Genomic DNA, 24,297 nt, shown 5'->3' with positions numbered 1-24,297 from the left:
CAATCATTTCTTTCTAACTATTGTCCCTGGTTCTTTTGCTAATATCTATGAGAGCCACCCTCCTCTGGCCCTCAGGATAGAATGCATAGTGCAACAGGCTCCGCCTTCTCTCTTTACACCAGCTTATATAGGCCAGTAACTCCTGCATCTGGCATCACTGTTTGGGAGCAGTAATGCTGTTGTTTATTGGATTGGGAAGCATTGGGAAAGAGAAATAAAGCTAAACAAAAATGTTAAAAAGAGATAATTACCATGTGTCGTCGAGCCTGAAAGATAAAAGAGAAGGACAGAGGTTAGTGATTTTGATTATTTTGGGAGGGGAGGGGGCATTGCAATGTTTTTTTCAAAAATAAATAGAAAATGTTGTAGCTGTAATTAACTTAGTGCCAAAGAGCAACAAATAGAGCAACAAAGGCACAGGGGATCTCTCAAAACTGCACAGAACCCTGAAATCACTAACATCTGGGTAATTCAGAGGAATGCAATCTTAGGCCTCAATCCTATCAACACATATGCGTACACAAGCTAGGAAGTGATTCCATTGATTTGAAACCAATGGATTAAATGTGATTAAAGTTAAGCACGTGTTTAGGTGCTTGACTGGATTATTGCCTATGGAATTGTTAGTCTTGTGAGAGATCCCTAATAATTAGAAATGCCTAAGGATATGTTCCGTAACTTCCATGAATTGCACCTAGGTCTTATATAACATTTTTAAAGAATAGATCTCGAAGCACATTTCAAAAAAAGGTAAGTGTGTTCTTAACTCACATTAATTAATTTGAGATAAAATCCAAATGAAGACAAGGCAGTTGGTAGTTTTCACATGAGTTAGCAGGTTGAGTTATAGACCAGGGGACAGCCTAGGACTTATCTCAACCTGGTAACTCCTGTGAAAACATCAAAGCAAGATTTTACCTTGGGTTAGCTAACACAAGTTAAGAACATGAGAAAAAAAGTGTGAAGACACAGGCAATAAGACCTGCAAACCAAACCATGACTGAAATTTCTACCCCCAGCAAGATGTTAATAGGAACACAGAGAATTTTTAATCCCCGTTTCTTATATAACTCAAAAATGGCTGCACATATTTTACTCAAAGCTTTCCACATAACACGATCACCTTAAGGCTTCAGACCAAGTATGGGTTATTTCAGCTGAAAAAGGAATTTCTTTGAGGAAATTATGAGCAATTGGAAAACGGGGGAGAGGAATGGGAGAGAAAAATCCATTTTCACCTTCACTATTTGCATTAGGTCTAATTAAAACCTTACTAAACAAATATGTCTGAAGAATGTTTTACTTTGTAAACAGGAAGCAAATGAAATACGTTTTAGTAACTATACTTTTTATAGTGCTTTTCATTTTTTAAATATCCAAGTGTTTCATGTCGAGGTACAAAGAAGTCTAGCAACTCGATCGAGTCCACAATAGTGTATAAGTGAACAGAACTCCTAGTCCCATGCCATATCAGATGAAGCATGTACATATCTTAAACACTCTGGTATGGTATATGGCTTAAGTATTTCAAAAAGAAAATCAGAAAATGCCTGTAGAGATGACTCCAGCATCTTCACTGGGACCACAGTTACATGAGTCCCCTCTTAGACTGAGGCAGTCCCAAAGATAGGATTCATTACCTCCACAATGCAGATAATCAAGGAGAACATTTTTTGACCCTTGACCAAAACAGGCATTTCTTGTTGCTGAAATGGCTCATCCACATCCAACCTGCCTGCAAACAACCTCTGCTTTGTGTGTTCCAGTAATCATCACAAACCCTTGCACAATTTCCTTTGTAATAAAGTTCAAATGACCCTCACGTCTGTTCCATCCATTCACCAGTCTTTAAAAGACATGGGAAACGATTTGTGGAATAATGGGCAGTAATCTTTTTTCCATCTAGTGTAATTTCCACCCCCTAGAAATCGTAAAAAACACTGAGGAGTTGTGACTCACGCGTCTGGTTATAGCCTATGCTTATGTGGATGCTATATTAGAGCTGATTGGGAATTTTTTGACAAACGTTTTTTCATTGGAATAATCTGATTCATCAAAACCAAAACTTTTCATGGAAACATATCTGTTTCAACAAGCCTTTCACTGGGAAGTTGTCTCAGGTCCAGGAGGGAAATTGGTTTTTTGATTGGCACTCACCTGATGTGAGAGACCCAGGTTCAAATATCTGCTCCCAAATAGGTAGAGCAGAGCATTGAATTTGGGTTTTCTGCATCAGAGTGAATGCCTTAACTACCATGCTATTGGCTAGTGTGGGGAGCACTTGTGCTAAAACGCTTGTGCTTTTTCATTAAGAGCAAAAACCCAAACAGTCTCATTTTTGTTCTGATGCAGAATGAAAACAAATTTGAAACCCTCAAAATTATTCTCCAAATCAGAATTTTCTTGTTTTCCAGCCATCCCTACGCTATACCACCAGAGCCTGTTGCGAGAAGAGCAAATAATGTACAGATAGCAAAATGTTATATCACAAGGAAGGAACTGTGGTCTAGTGGCTCTAGCATGGTGTTGTGAGTCAAGAAATCTGGTTTCTACTCCCACATTTTTAACTGTCTTGTTGTGTGGCCCTTGGCAATCTCTTAAACTCTATGTCTCAGTTTCCCCATCTGTAAAAATGGGGATAAAGATCCTTTATTTCTAGGTAAGCTGTTTTGAGATCCATAAATTAACCCCTGTATATAAATGTAAAGTATTATTATGATAAATCTGAGTTAATTTTATATTTTGCAGATTTTCTGCATAATAAATAATGTTTTTTCTTTTCCACTTTTCCTGGGAATTCCTACATATCAGGGTAAGAGCTTCTTCCCATTTTTGCCAATTTCCTAAAATGCCAAGATTTTTTAATCTTCTGTCATCCTGACAGCTAATGAAGACTGCATAGTTAGGCTTATGAAAGCAAACCTCAGTCTGCCAGAGAAGCAAAATAGAACAATAGCATTAGGTTATTTGAACAGAATCCATATTCTGACGTTTTGAGGTTTATTATTAATTAAGATATGTATTAGTTGTTAAGCGTCAAATTCTCTGCTGAGGGAAACTGAATCTTCCCTGTAGGCTGTTGGGCCCCAGAAAAGCTACTCCTGCGGCACTCTTGACATGTGTCAGTGAGGGTTGGTGGATGGAAAAGGAACAGCCAGTAAATCTGTATTTTCAGTACGCACTGAACAGGACTTGCCCATGGCTGAGCTCAGCTTTTATTTTTGCCAGGCCTATAAAATGTTCTGTCACCAACATCCTCAGCTCCTCACCCTCTGTGTACCCCTGAATCACTAACTGTTTTTCCATCCCTCATAAAAAAAAAGCCCCTTGTCCACTCTGCTCACACCCCTCTCTGCATTAGTATAAATCAGCAATGTAATCCCAGCACATGCCGACACTTGGCTGACATTGTCACTCTTCCTCTCCTCCCCTGAACAATAGGGTGAGCACTGGATTGTGGCAGGGTATTGGGTAAGAGGATGGCAGAATAAAAGGGAGAAAGGACAGACAGAGGAGATGTGAGAGAGGGAATGAATAAGTGCAGGAGACAAATATGAGAACCAGGGAGGAGAAGGGATTGGAAAGAAAAAGGAGAAAGTAAACATGAGGATAAGGAAAAAAGGAAGACAAATATCATAGAAAATATATCAGGGTGGCATGGGCAAGTCCTTTCCTATTTGGCGGCTTCCCAGCTACCAAACCCTCCTGTGCACCCGTGACATCCATTAGCACCATCCCTCCCCTGAAACAAATGTCTTGGATTTTCAACTTGAAAATATATAAACTATTTTCATCTTAAATCACAAATAGTGTCTGAAACTATTGACCTATTGTAAACATTTGCCGCAACTCAAACTCAGGCAACTCCAAGGATCAGAGTAATCTTCTTGACGTTGTATCGCAATTCATCTAGCGAATTGTGGCACTGAAAACTTTCGGCAAGTCTGGTTCTACTGCTGTCTTTGCTAAGTCGGAGGAGAGGGGGACGTGTGTTCATTAGACCATTACATCAAGTTAGAAATAACCTTGAGTTATGTGAACTAATATGATGTTGACCATAGCTCTGCAGTCAGTGTAGACAGGAATGGGTCATATTGAACATCAGGTCAGCTAGTTGTGAGCAAACCCCAGGCCTCTCCAAACTGTCACAGCGCTGATGTGCAGAAATTAGAGGTCTTAGAGTTTCCCTGCATGATCTTTCTGTGGCCACTCACTTGTGCTGTGCTGTGGTTCCAATGCAATTCGGGCTTTTTTTTGCACCCATGGGACATGGATTTGGCTATAAGACAATATTAGACACCTGGAGTTTCCTCATCTCTAAATAGAGTTGACTTGTATGTGGCTCTAAGTGAGTTCACTAACCTAGAAAAGGTAACAACTAATTAACAAAAACAACATTTACAAGGCAGTCTAGTCCTTTTTAGACCCACAATATTATACATGATTAATAAAGACCGACCTGTCAGATAAGTATTGCTTAATACATCTCGGGCCAGATGCTCAACTGTAAATCAGCATACTCCATTTGCAGTGCTAAAATAGTACAACTTTTCCTAATGTTAAACCTTTGCATGTGGTAATGCTATAAGCTGACGGTGCCTCCATGATCCTGAGAAGAAGCTGACCCCCTCTTCCCCCCAGAATTCTTGCCAATTTGGTCCAACAAGAAACATTCTTTCCTGATCCCATACCATGTGATCAGTCAGAACCTCAGCATCATAAGCAACACAGCACTGATGCTATACTAAGGGGATGGAAGGCAGGGTAGCTGGCTGTAGCAAGACACTTTTTGAAAAGACTGGATAAGCTTAAATAGACTAGGTGGGGGGAGCACAAGAGCCAACTGGCTAGCACATTCCCTCCCCTACAGCCAATGGGGAAGGTGGTGGACCCTAAGGGATAGCCCCCCCCCTTTCCCAGCCACACATGCTATCTCATGTCAGCCAACTCCCCCGCACCATGTGGGCACTGCGTCCTTCCCCTGTGGCCACTCAATGTTCCTCCCCCTTTGATTGTGGAGGAGGGGCATTTTTGTGCAGGGTGCATATTTTTCTGGTAAACTTCATACTCTCTTTACATTTGGAACTTTCTCTGTTTACATTCGTAACCTACATGCATTGTTGTAAAACTCTCCCATTCCGCTGAAATTGCTAAAACTATCTAATGTCAAAGAAGAAATAAAAATGGATAATATAAGAGAAAGAATGAGAATCCTAAATAATTAGTGCATTCGGCCAGGTTCTCAAAATATATGCTCCATGCTAACCAGCATATCTGAGACAAAGTAATTGTTCTTACCTCGGAAGACAGTATAATAAGAAGCATAAAATCCTGTATTTTGGTAATTGCCATCGCTCGAAAACACAACCATCATTCTGTTTGAATAGGATGTAAATGCTTGATAGCCACCAGTACATATTCTTCCCAGCAAAGTAGATGTATATGACTCTTGCGCATAGATTTCAATAAAATCGTGAGCGCAGTTAGTGTACTGCTCCAGTCTGCGGAGGGAAAGTTAGACTGTACTTGTAAATTATCCTTTTGGCTGTCAGTTAAAACACTTTGTTGAAAGTGCCTCAGACATTGTTGGCCTGCAGTCTATAGTAGCCTGACCTCTCGTTACACATGTGCCAATTGCTAGCATTTTTGCTTGCCTACCACAAATACTACATTTCTGGCACACTGGTATGTTCATTCATGCAGAAGTGACAGGTTACACAAACACAATTAGAGCCCATGTTTTGAAAATGTGGCCTTTAGTGGAAATTATGGGTATGTCTTTGTAACTCACACACCTCCTGGGTGCAGTGTTCTGTCCCACCTAGTGGCACGGAGACCATTTAGAGAGACAGAGAGATTAATGAGTCTGCTCTACAGCCTTAGCTAACAGCCAATTGGCTTTTAGCTCATGAAGTAGAGGCTCATTCACTAAGCTCCAGAGGCCCCAGGTTAAATCCCGCCCGCCGATGACCAGGGTCTGTCAGTGTTACATCTACACAGCAATATAAGCCCAGACTCTCTTTGTTAACCTAGGTCTCAAACATAGGGACCCATGATCCCGCAGGGCTGGAGGGTCCGAGCCCATGTTAAACTGGGCTCTATTACTTTTCTGTCTGCATGCAGCCCTTGCTTGACTCAGGTCCCAGAAGTCTTCCAGATGTATCCCAGAGTTCCTTGGGGCAACTTCCTTAGTCCTCCGATGCTGACAATCTGTGGTGCAGTCTATTGCACGCTGTTGCAAAATGAAGCCACACCTCCCTTTGCATACTGCAGCAGCTCAGATCAGCATGAACCCATTGTCTGCTGAACATGGGTTTGCAAGTACACTATCAGTAGGGCCCTACCAAATTCACGGTCCATTTTGATCAATTTCACAGCCAGAGGGTTTTTTAATTGGCTAATTTGACGTTTTCAGATGTTTACATTTGAAATTTCATGGTGTTGTAACCATGGGGGTCCCAACCCAAAAGGTAACTGGAAGTGGGTCTGAACTCCCTCACTACCCCTAGATATCATGGGAAAGGGCTTATTTCGCGGTCCGTGACATGCTTTTCACAGCCGTGAAATTGGTAGGGCCCTAACTATCAGTGTAGACCGATCAGAAGCAGTTTTTTGCAAAGAGAGCTGCTTCCTGGTCACAAGAGCATAGCCAGATGTTGGTGCACAGTGTCTGAGCGCCCCTGCACACACACAGCCCCATGGGGGCAAAGAGGGCAGAGAGCAGAGTGGGGACCAAGCGGCTACAGGGAGGGGGAGTAGCATAGCTCCTGGCTCAGCATGGCCAGGGAACGGATGACCCCCCAACACTCTGGCTGTTCTCCCTCCCGGCATGGCAGCCGCTTGGTCCCCACTATGCTTTCTGACCCCTTCTGCCCTCCCTGGGGCTGTGTATGCTGGGGCACCCGGACAACGTGCACTGTGCGGGTGGCGAGTTGGAGCCAGCCCCAAAACTTCCTCACAGCCTCCCAGGGATCCCTTGCCCCTGCCTCCCGGGGTGTGGCAGGGGAAGGGATAATGGATTCCTAGGGGGTGCTGGAACACTCTGAACCCCCAGATCTGGGGATGCACTTCACTCTGCAGCCGGTAGAAGTCAGGCTGGGGTGTGTGTCTGTTTTTCCTCTGAAACCAACATATTATTAAACTTCAAAACGGACAGCCAAAGAAAAACACCTTCATTGAAAATCCCAGTTTGAATCTTAAGAGTTGCAACGTTTCCTAGTGTGACAGTCCTGGAGACTGATGTCCTAATTATCCTCAGAACAAGTGCACGTGGGCATTTTCCTGCCAATGTGACTCAGCCTAGAGGTGGCGAGACCAATTCTCAGGTTCGATGGTAGTTCAGTATAAAGCTTTCACAAACTGCCATCATTCTCCTGAGACAGCTACCAAATGAGCGAATAATGTGGTATATGTACTCATAGCTCCTTATGGGCACCTGAGTCCCATCAATAGCACTGTCACAGGAGGAAAGAGAATGGGCAGTAGAATTTCCCTACTGTGCAGCATATTCGTCGGGCTAGAGTGTCAATGCTAGGGTGGGGGGGGAGGGGAAGCTAGGCATTCCGGGATAGGGTTACTTTGACTTGGGTGTGCGCACTGCAGTGTGGATACCAGAGCCCTAGGTTAGAGCCCCGGTCAGAAAATCCTCTATCTAGGTTTAAAATGCAGTGTAAATGCTCAAGCCCAGGGTTCCCTGACATGGGTCAGCTGACTTGAGTCCCACTAAACCTAGGCTTTCACTGCTGTGTAAACATTCCCTATGTTACTGTACAATGTGCTCACCCTCTATCAACAAATGTCCAGGTGAAGATTTAATATTTTTAATATTTAACATTAAAATTTTAATCCTCTTTAAAGAAACCTATGAGAAAATAAAAATGCTTCATGCATACTTTTAACCAAACGAAGATATAATATCATGGTATAGACAGGACTGATGTTCTAAGAACATTTCTTTATGTCCTCAAGTCACCATGTGCGTGATCTAATTTCAACGTTATGTTATTTGTGCACTGTAATTTACTTACAAATCAACATTAGATGAAGAGCACAACCTAATCTCGTGAATTCCCCCCAGTTATTGTATTCGTTATACTTAACGTTTTGTACTCATGCACGGATGATGTGAAATTGCAATTATATATATCACTTGCACACAGAAGACAGATTTTTTTTTGTAAAAACAAAGCCTAATTGCAACAACCTTTCAGAGTTTTTGCAATGTAACCAACCCATGTAATGCACCTAGTTTGGTGCTTTTGAAGTCAGATATGCACATAGAAATGTAATTAGTATACACGTGAGTCAGGAAAATTCGTTAAATGGGATGAACGTACACCCCAAGGTGCTACTCATACATCCATAATGCATTCAAATGGTTAAAGGGCCCTCTAATAAAGATCAGTGAAAATAAATGACCAACTGGATAGCACAATAATTAAAGATCAAAAAAGACTAAATTACTTATAAATATCGAGTGCTTTACTTACGCAACATGGTCAAACTGGACGTGTACATAACCATTATATTGCACTTGTATTTCCCAGATGCATCGTGCATTGTTTGGATAGTAACTAGGATAGTTTGGACTAGAGAATGTCCCAGAAGAACCTGAGAGGTAGCCACCACAGTGGTAATAGTCTAAAAACAAACATAAAAGAAAAGGTCTATATTTCTGTAAGAATTATTATAGTTACAAAAACATTAATTTGTGAGTCTGGGAGGTCATATTGGATTGTGACAATCAGTGTAAAAAAAGCTACATATAGGAAGTGTGGTCCCCAGCTATTGAGAAAAAATGACACGACTAAGAAAATTGCATTCTTCCAGCACAGAATAGCAAGGTTTTGTGGACAAATCTCCACAGAACTGTTATTCCAGACTGTTCCACTGAAGTCAATGGAGTTATACTGATGTCAGTAAGGATAGAATTCAGCCCAAACACTTTTAAAACTGTGTAGAAATTGGTGTTCTCAGAGTTTCATGTCAATGTTTCTTTGTTTTTGATATAGGAAAATTTGCCTCCGTCCACAAAGTTGCTCTTCAACTAACAAGCTCAAAGGATCCTAAAAAAATCACGTATGCAGGGCGGAGGAGCACTTTTTGAAAATCTGGTCCCCAAAGGAAAACTGTAACAGTCTCAAATGTGCCTTACTATCTCCTGGAGAAGGACAGGGAACAGAAGTAATAGAGAGTGGAATGGACTGAACAAAAAATGCTGAAAAGAGACAATTACCAGGTCTCGTCGAGTCTGAAAGATAAAAGAGAAGGACGGGGTTAGTGCTTTTTTGTTTTGTTTTGGGCACTGTAATATTTTACCAAAAATATATAGAAACCAGTGTAATTGTATTTAACTTGGAGCCAAAGAGCAACAAGTAGGGTAGCACAGACACAGTGAGTTCCTGAAAGCAGCATAGCACCCTCAAATCACTAACTTCTGGGTGAATGAGACGGATGCAACCAGTGACCTCAGTCAATGAACATTTTGACCAATAAGAGATTCATAGAAAACTTTCACTGCAATTGATGCATCTTTGGATCACAAGCATTTGAAGGTGCAGATCAAGTTACTTCTGTCATGAAAATTATAATAATGATAACACCACCAAGCTCTTCTATAGCCTTTTTCATCAATAGCTCTCAAAGCAAGTTACCAAACAGGTAAGTATTATTATTCTCAGTGTATAGATGGGGAAAATGAGAGACAGAGAAAGACTGTAGTAATTTTTTTTTTAAATTGGTGAGTAAGAGAAAAGGCTGGATGGTGTTCAGTTAGTAAGCTCTCTTATAATACAGCTCTTCTATGAAAAGTGATTCCAACCTGTTCCACGGTTATTGTCTCATCAAATGTACTCAAGTATCACTAGGCTCTAGAGTCCTATTTGTGAAAACATATACACACATGCTTAATTCTGCTGACAGGAATAGTTTCATTGAGACCACTGGGCCTAGTCACGTCAGCCAAGTTAAGCACATACATACGTGTTTGCAGGATTGGGGCCTAAGTGCTTACTTTAAAGTATAAATACCTAAATAAACTACTACAGTACTACTGTATCCCTACTTAGAAGTGCTAGCTGTCAAAAGAAAGAAAAAGTTGATATTCAAAAAAAAATGTATTGCCGTCAGCCTGAAGACAGCCTGCAAAAAATACAGAGGTTTATCACCATGCCGCACTTATTTTCCTATCCAAGGAATCTGATGCCATTTATATGGGAATTATTTGTGTATTATAATGAAATAATTAAGAAGAATACAACATAGAAATAAAGAAGTAAAAGAATTATGAATTACCTGTTGAAGGCAGCCATGTAGTAGTAGTAGTAGTAGTAGCTATTAATACAAAAGGAGAATAATACATAAATCAGCAACATCTTTAATAGTGAGAGAAAGACTTGTGGAATAATGTGCCAAATTCAAGATAACACCAATAAAATCATAACCAAATTAAAAGCATAACTGAATGGGGGGAGAAGATAGATGGAGAGAGAGAGAGAAAGGATGAAAATTAGAACATGGTAGGTATATAGGTGGATGGAGAGAGATGGCTGGCTAGACATTCATGACACTAGAGAATACAAAGCAGGGACCCATCTTGCAAATAACACATAACTATATTTCTAGCCAATTGCATAATTCACAAAGCTGATAAAAAGCTAGTTGTCTGCATTTCCTCTGATTGCTGTAATGAAGACACTTACTTAAAAGAAGAGGAAGGAGAAAACAGAGTTAAGAAATATGAATGTTAACCCTTTGGGATCCAATCCTGTAAACATGCATGTGAATCCTCACCACCGGAGGTTTTGAAGAAAGGATTAAATGAAAATCTATCAGGGATGTTCTAGGTATCCTGGTCTTAGCACAGAGGGAAAATATAGATGGAATCTCGAGATCCCTTTCAGCCCTACATTTCCAACAATATTTCTCTTCTGCTTACTAGTCCTATATAAGTCAATATGACTATTCAAATGAATGTTCATGTGGATTAATTATTATTGTTTTTATTTATATTGCTGTAGCTCCTAGGAGCCCCAGTCATAGACCAGACTCCTTTGTGCTAGGGTCTGTTTTTCATTTTCAATGACATCTCTCAGTATCACGAGAAGACATTTGCTAAAGTGTTTGATTTTCTTGCATGTGTCATGTAGATCCTGAAAGAAATTCATCCTAGGAATGCATTTCTTTTGTTAGGAAGAGGGATATTTATAAATAAAACTGGGCAAAAGATTTTCAGCAAATAGATTTTTAGCATTACGAATGACTCTCTGAATTTCCACTATGAATGACAATGAATTCATTGGGACAGGGGCAAAGTGTAAGAATGACTCTATAGGCTGGTGGTTAGGACGTTCAGCCTTTGCAGACAACTGTAGCCCTTTCTGGAATCTGATTTGTCTTGTGTACCGCCAAGTTACACCTCCCTTAAAAACTACTTGCTTACAAAAAATGAGACATTAAAATAGAAAAGTGTCACAGCATCCGAGCACTGAAAAATTACTTACTTTCTCATTTTACCATGTAATTATAAAATAAATCAAGTGGAATATAAATATTGTACTTACATTTCAGTGTATAGTTTATAAAGAAGCATAAATAAGTCATTGTCTATATAACATTTTAGTTTGTCCTGACTTCGCTACTGCTTTTTATGTTGCCTGTTGTAAAGCTAGGCAAATATCTAGATGAGTTGATGTACTCCCTGGAAGACCTCTGCATACCCCCAGGGGTACTTCTACTCCTGGTTTAGAACCACTGACTTAAGGTATGGCAGATCCAAATTCAAAGGCCCTACTCCAATGACAATTTCATTATTTATACAAAGTAGGACAGATGGGACAGGAGAGACTGAGAAAACTCTGTATCCGGACATCTCATAGCTCGGTGGCCCGGGAATACTCTAAAATATGGGAGACCCAAGTTCAAATCCCTTTTCCATATCAGGCAGAAGGGAAATTGAATCTGGGCCCAGCTCTATTTGTAATAGTCAAAAACCCAAGGAAAATGTTTTCAGGGGGTAAAATGCTTCTTTATGTATGTTTGTACAGTACCTGGCACAATGAGGCCTAGGGCTTTGAGCGCTGCGGTAATATAGCTACTAAACAATCATAGTCATTTGACCCTACAGTATGAAGGATGAGAGACGCTTACAGCTGCAAGAACTACTCTGTTGTGAAGTCTCATGTAATGTTTCTTATGGAGCTTTCTGTGCCGTTTTATTTTGCTAGAGTAACAGTCAGCCTTCAGAAATCTGATCGAAGAGTATTGCAGGAGTATTGCAAAAGAAATCAGTGTAGTTTAAAATCTTGTCATCTATTTTTAACCATTGAGGGCCCTCAAACTCTTCAGCATAACTATTGTCCCTGGCTCTTTTTCTGATATCTCTGAGAGCCACTCTCCTCTGGCTCTCAGGGTAGAATGCATAGCGCAACAGGCTCCGCCTTCTTTCTTTACACCAGCTTATATATGCCAATAACTCCTGCATCTGGGATCTCTGTTTGGGAGAAGTAATGCTGTTGTTTGTTGAATTGGGAAGCATTGGGAAAGTGAAATAAAGCGAAACAAAAATGTTAAAAAGAGATAATTACCAGGTTTCGTCAGGTCTGAAAGATAAAAGAGAAAGACAAAGCTTAGTGAGTTTGATTTTTTGGCATGGTAATGTTTTTTCCAAAAATAAATAGAAAACCTTGTAGCTGTAATTAACGTAGTGCCAAAGAGCAGCAAATAGGGCACCAAAGAAACAGGGGGTCTCTCAAAGCTGCACTGCACTCTGAAATCACTAGGTAATTCAGAGGAATGCAATCTTAGGCCTCAATCCTATCAACACATATGTGTACACAAGCTAGAAAGTAATTCCATTGACTTGAAACCAATGGATTAAACGTGATTAAAGTTAAGCATGTGTTTAGGTGCTTGACTGGATTGGTGCCTATGGAATTGTTCATCTTGTGAGAGATCCTTGATATTCGGAAATGCCTAAGCGTATTAACTATCAGTTCCATAACTTACATTAATTTCAAGTCTGGGAATCTAAATAATGCTCAGGCTATTCCCAAATATTAAGTAGTGCTGAGCATTTTTATAGAAGTTACAAACCAAAAAAATACATTTGGATTTCTTCAGATTACTAATCATTTTATTTATTTGATGCTCACTGAAGTAAGGGATGCCTAAAAATGGATTTGAGCAAAGTTTAGTGTTAGCAGGCAATGTGATTATTTCCCTACACTGAGGCTATCCCAGTCCTGAATTCTGTTGAACTAAGAATACCGTGATAGAAAATTGATAGAAAAACACCACCAAGCACATTTTGACTTGCAACTTATGCTATATTCTAATGAGTTAAGGACAAGACACCAGGATCAAATTCACATAAATAAGGTAGCAATTTTAACCAATAATTTTAACCAATAAGTAATTCATAGAAAGATTTCACTGCAATTGAATGGGGAAAATGAGTGACAGAGAGGGAAAGTAGTATTTTTTTTAAATTTTTGGTGAGCAAGAGAAAAGGCTGGATGGAGTTTAATTAGTAAGCTCACTGGCCCCATCTTATTTCTCTTATAGTACAGCTCTGCTCTGAAAAGTGATTCCATCCTGTTCCACGTTTATTGTCTCATCAATTTCCATATCAAACATACTCAAGTTGAGAAATAAACCAGTGCTGGGTTTTATTTTTTTTCCTGTTTGCCAGTAATGCATGTCCATCCTGGGTTCTAAGTTCTAAGCCCTTTTCTTTCTCTCTTTTCCTTTTTATCATCATCAGTAATAAAGATTCTGCAGGGCAAATTACGCCCTCTGTACCAGCTGTGCAACCTCTTTGGCTTCACTGGCTTTGCACAAATGTACCTGTTAGGAATTTAGTAAATAAACCTCTTGATGATGAAGGGTTCACAGGACTAAAATGCAATAAATATTTATTAGAGAATAAAAATGAGAGCAAACAAAGTCTCTTTAAGAGCACCTATGCCCTGCTAAATATCTTCAGCAATGTGTTTTTGGCAGAAGTGTCCAAAACTGAAGCAGCCTTGATTTTGGTGTATCGGTTGAGGCACCCTTAACTTAAAAGGTTTTCACTCAGGCAGCCTACAGAACATACCAAGTATTATGACCTTCTTCATCTTATCCCCACAGTGAAAGGTTGCATAGTGAAAGATCTAACATGCATGCAACAACACTTAAATTAGAGATAGGCCCAAACCACAGCTTAGGCATGGATCCAAATGTTCCCAAAGGTCAAGTGTATTTGGATTCATGGTTTTGGTTCTGTTCCATCTCTAAGTTTATTAATACATTTTTAAAATTCTGGACAGATTTTATTCAGCGAGCCAGAGTCATGGAAAAACATAAATGTAGGGGGGTTTGTATTTTATGAGTAACTTTATTCACACCACTAGTTCCATTGAAGCCAATGGGACCTTCTTGGATGATTCAAATTATTTATGTGCAGAAGTATTTGTAGGATTATTTTTCCTTCTTCTGGGCCCAATTCTTAAACTCTTACTCATGTTGTGTAGGAACGTACCCCGTAAGAAGGTCCTCTAAAATCATTGGATCTTTCAGATTATGGCAGTAAGGCACTCCTCTATGTGAGTAAGGATAGCAGAACTGGTCAAAAATCAGAAAATGCCTGTAGAGATGGAACCAACATCTTCACTGGGACCACAGTTACATGAGTCCCATCTTAGACTAAGATAGTCCTAAAGATAGGATTCATTACCTCCACAATGCAGATAATCAAGGAGAAAATTTTTTGAGTCTTGACCAAAATATACATTTCTTGTTGCTGAAATGCCCCATCCACATCCAGGCTGCCTTCAAACAACCCCTGCTTTGTGTGTTCCATTAATCATCACAAACCCTTGCCCAATTTCATTTGTAATAAAGTTCAACATGACACTCACATCTGTTCCATCCATTCACCAGTCTTTGAAAGACATGGGAAATGATTTGTGAAATAATGGGCAATAGTCTTTTTCCAACTAGTGTAATTTCTCTCCTCCCTCATCCCCTTCCCCTTCCCCTCCCTCCCCCTCCGAAATCATGAAAAACACTAAGGAGTTTGAATCACGCATCTGGTTATAGCCTATCCTTATGTTAATGTGCTGGATGCTATACTCTAGCTGCTTGGGAATTTTTTGACAAATGTTTTTTTTTTTTTGGTTGGAAAATGCTGATTCATCAAAACCAAAACTTTTCATGGAAACATCTGTTTAAACAAACCTTTCACTGGGAGATGTCTTAGGTCCAGGAGAGAAGTTGGTTTTCTTTGGCACAGTGTGTGGGGGGGGGGCACTCACCTGATGTAAGAGACCCAGGTTCAAGTGTCTGCTCCCAAATAGGTAGGCAGGGCATTGAATTTGGGTTTTCTGCATAATAGATGAATGCCTTAACTACCATGCTATTGGCTATTGTGGGGAGGGCTTGCGCTAAAACTCTTGTGCTTTTTCATTAAAATCCAAACAGTCTCATTTTTGTTCTGATGCAGAATGAAAACAAATTTTAACACCTCAAAACTATTCTCCAAACCAGAATGTTCTTGCTTTCCGGTCATCCCTATTCTATACCACCAGAGCCTGTTGAGAGAAGAGCAAGTAATGTACATATAGCAAAATGTTATATCACAAGGAAGGAACTGTGGTCTAGTGGCTGTAGCATGGTGTTGGGAGTCAAGAAATCTGGTTTCTACTCCCACATTTTCAACTGTCTTGTTGTGTGGCCCTTGGCAAGTCACTTAAACTGTATGTCTCAGTTTCCCCATCTGTAAAAATGGGGATAAAGATCCTTTACTTCCAGGTAAGCTGTTTTGAGATCCATAAATTAAGCCCTGTATATAAATGTAAAGTATTATTATGATAAATCTGAGTTAATTTTATATTTTGCAGATTCTCTGAATAATAAATAATGTTTTTTATTTTCTGCTTTTTCCTGGGGATTCCTATGTATCAGGGTAAGAGCTTGTTGCCATTTTTGCCAATTTCCTAAAATGCCAAGATTTTCTAATCTTCCATCATCCTGCCAGCTAATGAAGACTGCATAGTTAGGCTTATGAAAGCGAACCTCAGTCTGCCAGAGAAGCAAAATAGAACACTACCATTTGGTTCCAAAGTTTGAATGGTTATTTGAACAGAACCCATATTCTGACATTTAGATTAAGATTTGTATTAATTGGTAAGCGTCAAATTCTCCGCTGAGGGAAACTGAATCTTCCCTGTAGCTTTGCTGGGGCTCCACAGCCTACTCCCACTGCACTCTTGACATGTGTTAGTGAGGGTTGGTGGATGGAAAAGGAACAGCCAGTCCATTTGCATTTTCAGCGACCCACTGAACACGACTTGATCATGGCTGAGCTCAGCTTTATTTTTGCCAGGCCTATAAAATATTCCGTCACCAACATCCTCAGCTCCTCACCCTCTGTGCACCCCTAAATCACTAACACATCCTAAATAACACAACACTGATGCTATACTAAGGTGATTGAGGGCAGGGTAACTAGCTGTAGCAAGACACTTTTTGAAAAGACTGGATAAGCTTAAATCGGCTAGGTGGGGGGTGCACAAGAGCCAAAAGGCTAGCTCATTCCCTCCCCTACAGCCAATGGGGAAGGTGGTGGACCTTAAGAGATAGCCCCCCCCTTTCCCAGCCACACATGCTCTCTCACATCAGCCAACTCCCCCCCCCACCATGTGGGCACTGCGTCCTTTCCCTGTGGCCACTCAATGTTCCTCCCCCTTTGATTGTGGAGGAAGGGCATTTTTGTGCAGGGTGCATATTTTTCTGGAAAACTTCATACTCTCTTTACATTTGGAACTTTCTCTGTTTACATTCGTAACCTACATGAAGTGTTGTAAAACTCTCCCATTCCGCTGAAATTGCTAAAACTATCTACTGTCAAAGAAGAAATAAAAATGGATAATATAAGAGAAAGAATGAGAATCCTAAATAATTAGTTCATCTGGCCAGGTTCACAAAATATATGCTCCATGCTAACCAGCATATCTGAGACAAAGTAATTATTCTTACCTATGAAGACAGTATAATAAGAAGCATGAAATCCTGTATTTTGGTTACTGCCATCGCTCGAAAACACAACGGTCATTCTGTTTGAATTGGATGTAAATATTTGATAACCACCAGTACATATTCTTCCCAGCAAAGTAGATGCATTTGGCTGTCGCTCATAGATTTCAATAAAATCGTAATTGCAGTTACTATTCGGTTCCAGTCTGTGGAGGGAAAGTTAGACTGTACTTGTAAATTATCCTTTTGGCTGTCAATCAAAACAGTTTGTTGAAAGTGTCCCAGAACTGTTGGCCTGCAGTCTGTAGTAGCCTGACCTCTCATTACACATGTGCCAGTTGCTAGCATTTCTGCAGGCATGCAGATAAATACTTGCTGACCACAGATACTACATTTTTGGCACACTGGACTGTTCGTTCATGCAGAAGTGGCAGGTTTCACACACACACAGTTAGAGGCCATGTTTTGAAAATGTGGCCTTTAGTGGAAATTATGGGTATGTCTACACAGCAATGTAAGCCTGGGCTTAAGCCCAGACTCAACCTAACTCCCCTTGCATCCATACACCAATTGTGTTAACCTGGAACTCGAACCTAGGGTCACAGGATTCTGCAGGGCTGAGGGGGTCCGAGCCAATGTTAAGCTGGGACCTCGGGTCTGGGCCCTATTACTTTTCTGTCTGCATGCAGCCGTAGCTTCAATCAGGTCCCAGAAGTCTTCCAGATTTATCCCAGAGTTCCTTGGGGCAACTTCCTTAGTCCTCTCAATGCCAACAATCTGTGGTACAGTGTATTGCACTCTATTGCAAAAGGAAGCCACACCTCACTTTGCATAGTGCAGCAGCTCAGATGAGCACTAACTCATTGCCTGCTGAACACCGGTCTGCAAGTACACTGTTAGTAGGGCCCTACCAAATTCAAGGTCTGTTTTGATCAATTTCACAACCAGAGGGTTTTTTAATTGGTCAATTTCACATTTTCAGATGTTTGCATCTGAAATTTCACGTTGTTGTAACTGTGGGGGTTCCAACCCAAAAGGTAACCAGAGATGTGGGCTGATCTTTCCTACCTCCCGCCAGTGGCTGTGCTGGGAAAGGACAAGTCCTGTCCCTCCCCAGCCTGGTCGGTACTCGCAGCGAAAGCCCCCTGGCTGAGGCGCTCAAAGCAGCACGGAGGAGATCAGATTTCATGGGAAAGGGCTTATTTCATGGTCCGTGACATGTTTCTCACAACCTTGAACTTGGTAGGGCCCTAACTATCAGAGAGCCTGCAGGGTTTTCAATGGAGACCGATCAGAAGAAGCTTTTTGCAAAGAGAGCTGCTTCCTGGTCACAAGAGCATAGCCAGATGTTGGTGCACAGTGTCTGGGCGCCCCTGCACACACAGCCCCATGGGGGCAGGGAGGGCAGAGAGCAGAGTGGGAACGAAGCGGCTACAGGGAGGGGGAGTAACATAGCTTCTGGCTCAGCATGGCCAGGGAAGGGATGACCCCCCAACACTCTGGCTGTTCCCCCCCCCCCCCGCAGGGCAGCCGCTTGGTCCCCACTATGCTTTCTGACCCCTTCTGCCCTCCCTGGGGCTGTGCATGCGGGGGCATCCGGACAGCATGCACTTTGCGGGTGGTGAGTGGGAGCCAGCCCAAAAGCCTCCCAGGGATCCCCTATCCCTGCCTCCCGGGGTGCAGCAGGAGAGGGGATATTGGATTCAAAACAGGCAGCAAAAAATAAATAAAAAACCAGCCAAACAAAAACACCTTCATTGAAAATCCCAGTTTGAATCTTAAGAGTTGCAACGTTTCCTAGTTTGACAATCCTGGAGACTGACGTCCTAATTATCCTCAGAACAAGTGCACGTGGGCATTTTCCTGCCAATGTGACTCAGCCTAGAGGTGGCGAGACCAATTCTCAGATTTGATGGTAGTTCAGTATAAAGCTTTCACAAACTGCCATCATTCTCCTGAGACAGCTACCAAATGAGCGAATAATGTGGTATATGTACTCATAGCTCCTTATGGGCACCTGTGTCCCATCAATAGCACTGTCACAGGAGGAAAGAGAATGGGCAGTAGAATTTCCCTACTGTGCAGCATATTCGTCGGGCTAGAGTGTCAATGCTAGGGTGGGGGGGGGGAGGGGAAGCTAGGCATTCCGGGATAGGGTTACTTTGACTTGGGTGTGCGCACTGCAGTGTGGATGCCAGAGCCCTAGGTTAGAGCTCCGGTCAGAAAATCCTTTATCTAGGATTAAAATGCAGTGTAAATGCTCAAGCCCAGGGTTCCCTGACATGGGTCAGCTGTCTTGAGTCCCACTAACCCTAGGCTTTCACTGCTCTGTAAACATGTCCTATGATACTGTACAATGTGCTCACCCTCTATCAACAAATGTCCAGGTGAAGATTTAACAAATTTAATATTTAACATTACAATTTTAATCCTCTTTAAAGAAACCTATGAGAAAATAAAAATGCTTCATGCATACTTCTAACCAAATGAAGTTACAGTATCATGGTATAGATAGGACTGATGTTCTGAGAACATTTCTTTATGTCTTCAAGTCACCATGTGAGTGATCTAATTTCAACATATTATGTTATGTGTGCACTGCAATTTACTTACAAATCAACATTAGATGAAGAGCACAGCCTAATCTCCTGAATTCCCCAAGTTATTGTATTTATTATACTTAACGTTTTGTACATATGCTAGATGACGTGAAATTGCAATTATGTATATCACTTGCACATAGAAGACAGAATATTTTTTTGTAAAAACGAAGCCTAATTGCAACAACATTTCAGAGTTTTTGCAATGTAACTAACCCATGTAATGCACCCAGTCTGGTGCTTTTGAAGTCAGGTGTGCACATAGAAATGTAATTAGTATAGACGTGAGTCAGGAAAATTCATTAAATGGGATGAACATACATGCTTAATGGTGCTACTCATACATCCATAATGCATTCAAATGGTTAAAGAGCCCTCTAATAAAGATCAGTGAAAATAAATGACCAACTGGATAGCACAATAATTAAAGATCAAAAAAGGCTAAATTACTTATAAATATCGAGTGCTTTACTTACGCAACATGGTCAAACTGGACGTCTACGTAACTATTATATTCCACTTGTATTTCCCAGATGCATCGTGCATTGTTTGGATAGTAACTAGGATAGTTTGGACTAGAGAATTCCCCAGAAAAACCTGAGAGGTGGCCACCACAGTGGTAATAGTCTAAAAACAAACATAAAAGCAAAGGTCAATATTTCTGTAAGAACAATTATAGTTACAGAAACATTAATTTGTGAGTCTGGGAGGTCATATTGGATTGTGACAATCAGAGTAAAAAAAGCTACACATAGGAAGTGTGATCCCCAGCTATTGGGAAGTAAAGACATGACTAAGATAATTCCATTCTTCAAGCACAGAATAGCAAGGTTTTGTGTACAAATCTCCACAGAACTGTTATTCCAGCCTGCTCCACTGAAGTCAATGGAGTTATACTGATGTCAATAAGGACAGAATTCAGTCCAAACACTTTTAAAACTGTGTAGAAATCAGTGGTTAACTTCTCAGAGTTTCATGTGAATGTTTCTTTGTTTTTGATATAGGAAGATTTGCCTCCTTCCACAAAGTTGCCTTTCAACTAACAAGCTCAAAGGATCCTAAAAAAATCATACGTGCAGGGAGGAGGAGGAGCACTTTTGAAAATCTGATCCTCAAAGAAAAATTGTAACTGTTGCAAATGTGCCTTACTATCTCCTGGCGAAGGATAAGGAACAGAAGTGAGAGTGTGTGGGATGGACTGAGGAGAACTATATTTATTCTCCACACCTCAATTCTCTGAGGGTACAATATGTTAGACTATGGCTGTGACATGCATCTGTACTGTTCAACAAATGTACTGAACCAGGTTTGACTTTTGGCCCTTCATATTGCTATTCAACCTGTCCTTCCTCTCATTTCAGTCACATGGCAACGGCTCCCTGAAATCATACGTTACAGTTGCGAAACATTTCAAGCACAGAATCCCATAAAAGAGAAACCTCTGAGAGAAACCAGCATGAGTTAGCACTTACCAGTTGTTGTGTACCAGGGCCATGATGGAGTGTATCCCGGTGTTTCTGCAGGAAGATAACAGGCAAAACTAGAGACCTATGGTGAATTTTCACAGGGTGGCCAAAAGTATATCCCCTTTGCCAAATTCCAGCTCCCTACACGAAATCATGGAGGCTCAAGAGCTCCTTAATGAAACAGTTTAAAGAATGTTTTTAACCTGGGCAAAACTACATGTTTTCCCTAATCTTATTTTTGAAAACAGAAGAAATTTTGTAGCTGAAACTTCCCAAAATACATCAGTGTGTGGCAAACATTCATGGATTTGAGCCTAAATGGTTGAAGTTTGGCAAAGTTATAAGCAACTGAAAATTGGACCTTATCATGGACAGTGTTAGGCAACCTTAAGTAAAAGTGGCACTAGCAGCTCTGCCTGTAATAAATTTCAGTAGTGATTCTGTACATGTGCATGTCAGCATATTAAAATTTATGTCTCGATAGATAATATGTAAGTGATAAGTTACCTGTTTCTGAAGCTGTTGTATATCCAGAAACTGTTAGGGTGAAATGTGAGAAATTTTAGCATCAGTTAATAGTGTTTTATAACTAGAACTGGGCAAAATTTTTAGGCCAAAACTTTTTCCAGAAAAAAAAGGTAGATTCGGCAATACCAAAACATTTTGCAATTTGCATAGAATTGAAACTGTAAATTTGGAAGCAATGCACGATGCTATTGGTCAGTTACAGGTGACCTGAAGTTATATTTTCTTGCAGTCAGTCTATATCTGTCATCAATAGCAGGACTGAACACTGGGACTGGGTGAATAAAGGATTTTTCAGTTCTCTGGCAGTTTCAAAATTTTTTTAAAAAAATCCATTTGGTTTGATCTGAAACTGAAAGTGCCCCCCCCCCAATATCATTAAAATGACAAAAACATTATTTTAGATCAAATGAAATGATTTTTGGAGCATTTTAAAATAGAAGCACAGGAAATAAAGGGTTAGATTCACAAAACAGTAGGAGGAAGCTTCCTTATACCCTTTAACTCAGTGGTTGGGACGCTCGCCTAAGATGTGGGAGACCCAAATTCAAGTCCCTTCTCCACTGACTATTTAATTATTTATATAAAGTAGACCACCTTCAAAAGAAAAGTTTCAGAGAGCCCCACACCAAATATCCCATAGTCCATTGGCTAGGACTCTCTGCTGTGACATGGGAGATCCAAATTCAAATCTCTGCTCTGCATCAGGTAGAGAGAGAAATTGAACCTGGGTCAACCACATCCCAGCTGAGGGCTCTGAGCTAAAGGTTATAAGGGAGCCACCATTGCCTACCTCTTTCTCATCTTTCTATTTGCTTAAGCTGTCCATTAGGGATGTAAGTTTACAGGTCTGCTCACTGCAACACAGCTGAAAGGCGCCAAAAATACAGAGGTGCCTGAATAATGCATAGAGAGCACTGGAAATAATCTCTCCCACTGGGAAGCAGTGCGCAAGGGACTGGGCAGTAATGGTGAGAGTTAGTAGAAAAAATGTGGGAGAAGCTGGAGGAAGCAGGAGTCAGGGCCATCCTGAGGGAGGAAAGATGTGGAGCGTCTGAGGAGGAAATAGGGGATGGGGAGAAAGAAACACACAGAGAGAGAGAGACTAGAGGAAGAAAGGTGGCTAGGTCAGATAGTTAGGAGGCCAGCCATCTGTTCAGCAGGGAGCACACAGGTAACTCAGATCCCATGATTGGTAGTTTAGGAAGGATATTTCAGATTAGGGAAGGAGCCAAATTTTTAAGTTGTTTTGAAGAAGTTGCCCAGCTTTAAGGTTACAGTTAGGGTTCACTCATATATCCTTATACCCCTGTTATAACATAACCATTCATCAATACACTGAAAAGATAGACACACCCTATAGCACACTCGCCCTTTAAATTTTTCATTTAATCAAGGGCCTGATGTGAATAAAAATAACTATAATGCTGCTTAAATACTAGTTATGAAAATCACCCACCGTGTTTCCAGGTACAAAGTCTAAGTTATATAATATGAGCTTTACAGGATTGTTTAGAATAGGTTGGTTTAACATTTTGAACCGGTTACCCAAACTAATCATATAACATAGCAAGAAAGAAAATCACTGACAAAGGGAAGATGCCGGCATATTGGGGTGTGTGTAATATTTCATTTGCCCCAAGTACACTATGATAATTTTACAAGCATATCTGATTACATGTCATTAAAATATATTTAATGAAATATAAACTGGGTGATTCATTGTGGACCTGGAAATATTACATTTGAAGCACTTTAAAATAAATATGCTTTTTAGCAAGAGAAACCACATCCCTCCTTAATTCCCACCCTGAACACAAAGATTTGGAGACATGAAATCAGTAACTTATAGTATATTGATTGACTTGATTTCAATTGTGATATAAGTCCTTAACACAAAAGCCTAGGTAGTGGGAGCAAGGTTAATTTAATCATACTGAGCAGTTTATTACATGGTTCAAATAATAGTTCTAGTTAACTAGCTTCCTTGGCTCACATTTTTCAATAGAACAAAGCTGTGCTAGCCAATGTGGCCCTACACTACCTTTAAATTTTGCACAAAACTCCCATTGCCATGACTGGAAGTTCTAAATGTGGACCCAGTGACAATGAGCAAAACTTCTCTTTACATTTTTGAAAGAATGACTTTGCAAGAATTGTAGGCATTTTACCTGTGGTAGTCTGCAGAGTTTCGGACATTAACAGTATCATCCAAGTGAAGAACATTGTGGTACCCATCTTGTCAGGGTGCCTGACAAAAGCTGCATCAGAATTTATAGGCATTGACTATGGAGGGGCGCGGCTCAATATTCTGTTCTGCGTCTACACTAAATCAATACAAAGTGATTTCATTTCAGTCTCAGATGAAGGTGTTCCTGGTTTTATTTTATTTTATAACTTCCTGGTCTCTGCAGGAAGATATTTGAACAGTTGCACTTCTCACTTCCTGGAGAACATCCTTGGCGTAAAATACCCCACGTACCTTTTACTCATGTATGAATCAAAAGTTACCTTTCACATCTCTAGGGTGGATCCAGGGGCTTTATTCTTCCTAGCTACTGCTGATGGCATGAAAGGGTTGAGGCTGTAGATGGCAGTGAGGTGCTTCTACAGGGCCCTCAGATTTACCTTCCTTCAAGAAGGAATGGTGTTTGAAGGGTCAGTCAGTTGTCTGCAGTTCATAATTAAGA

At 40.6% G+C, this 24,297-nt stretch overlaps 1 protein-coding gene across 1 annotated transcript in view; it reads right to left on the bottom strand.

Moving 5' to 3' along the window:
* DMBT1 (deleted in malignant brain tumors 1) overlaps positions 1–23,845 on the bottom strand; it is a 56,327-nt gene extending 32,482 nt beyond the window's left edge. Inside the window, exons 1-8 of the mRNA XM_029911369.1 lie at positions 23,779–23,845; positions 21,590–21,619; positions 20,093–20,243; positions 17,020–17,222; positions 12,585–12,599; positions 10,294–10,332; positions 8,490–8,640; positions 5,299–5,501 (exon numbers count right to left, since the gene is read on the bottom strand). Of these exons, the coding sequence (XP_029767229.1) occupies positions 5,299–5,501; positions 8,490–8,640; positions 10,294–10,332; positions 12,585–12,599; positions 17,020–17,222; positions 20,093–20,243; positions 21,590–21,619; positions 23,779–23,845 (859 nt within the window). The remainder of the gene's footprint in view (positions 1–5,298; positions 5,502–8,489; positions 8,641–10,293; positions 10,333–12,584; positions 12,600–17,019; positions 17,223–20,092; positions 20,244–21,589; positions 21,620–23,778) is intronic.
* Positions 23,846–24,297: the final 452 nt, after the last annotated feature.

Source organism: Terrapene carolina, unplaced genomic scaffold (genome assembly GCF_002925995.2).
Source record: "Terrapene carolina triunguis isolate 2854851 unplaced genomic scaffold, T_m_triunguis-2.0 Scaffold95, whole genome shotgun sequence".
In the NCBI taxonomy this organism is placed as follows: domain Eukaryota; kingdom Metazoa; phylum Chordata; order Testudines; family Emydidae; genus Terrapene; species Terrapene triunguis.
This window is presented reverse-complemented; position numbering and strand designations above follow the sequence as displayed.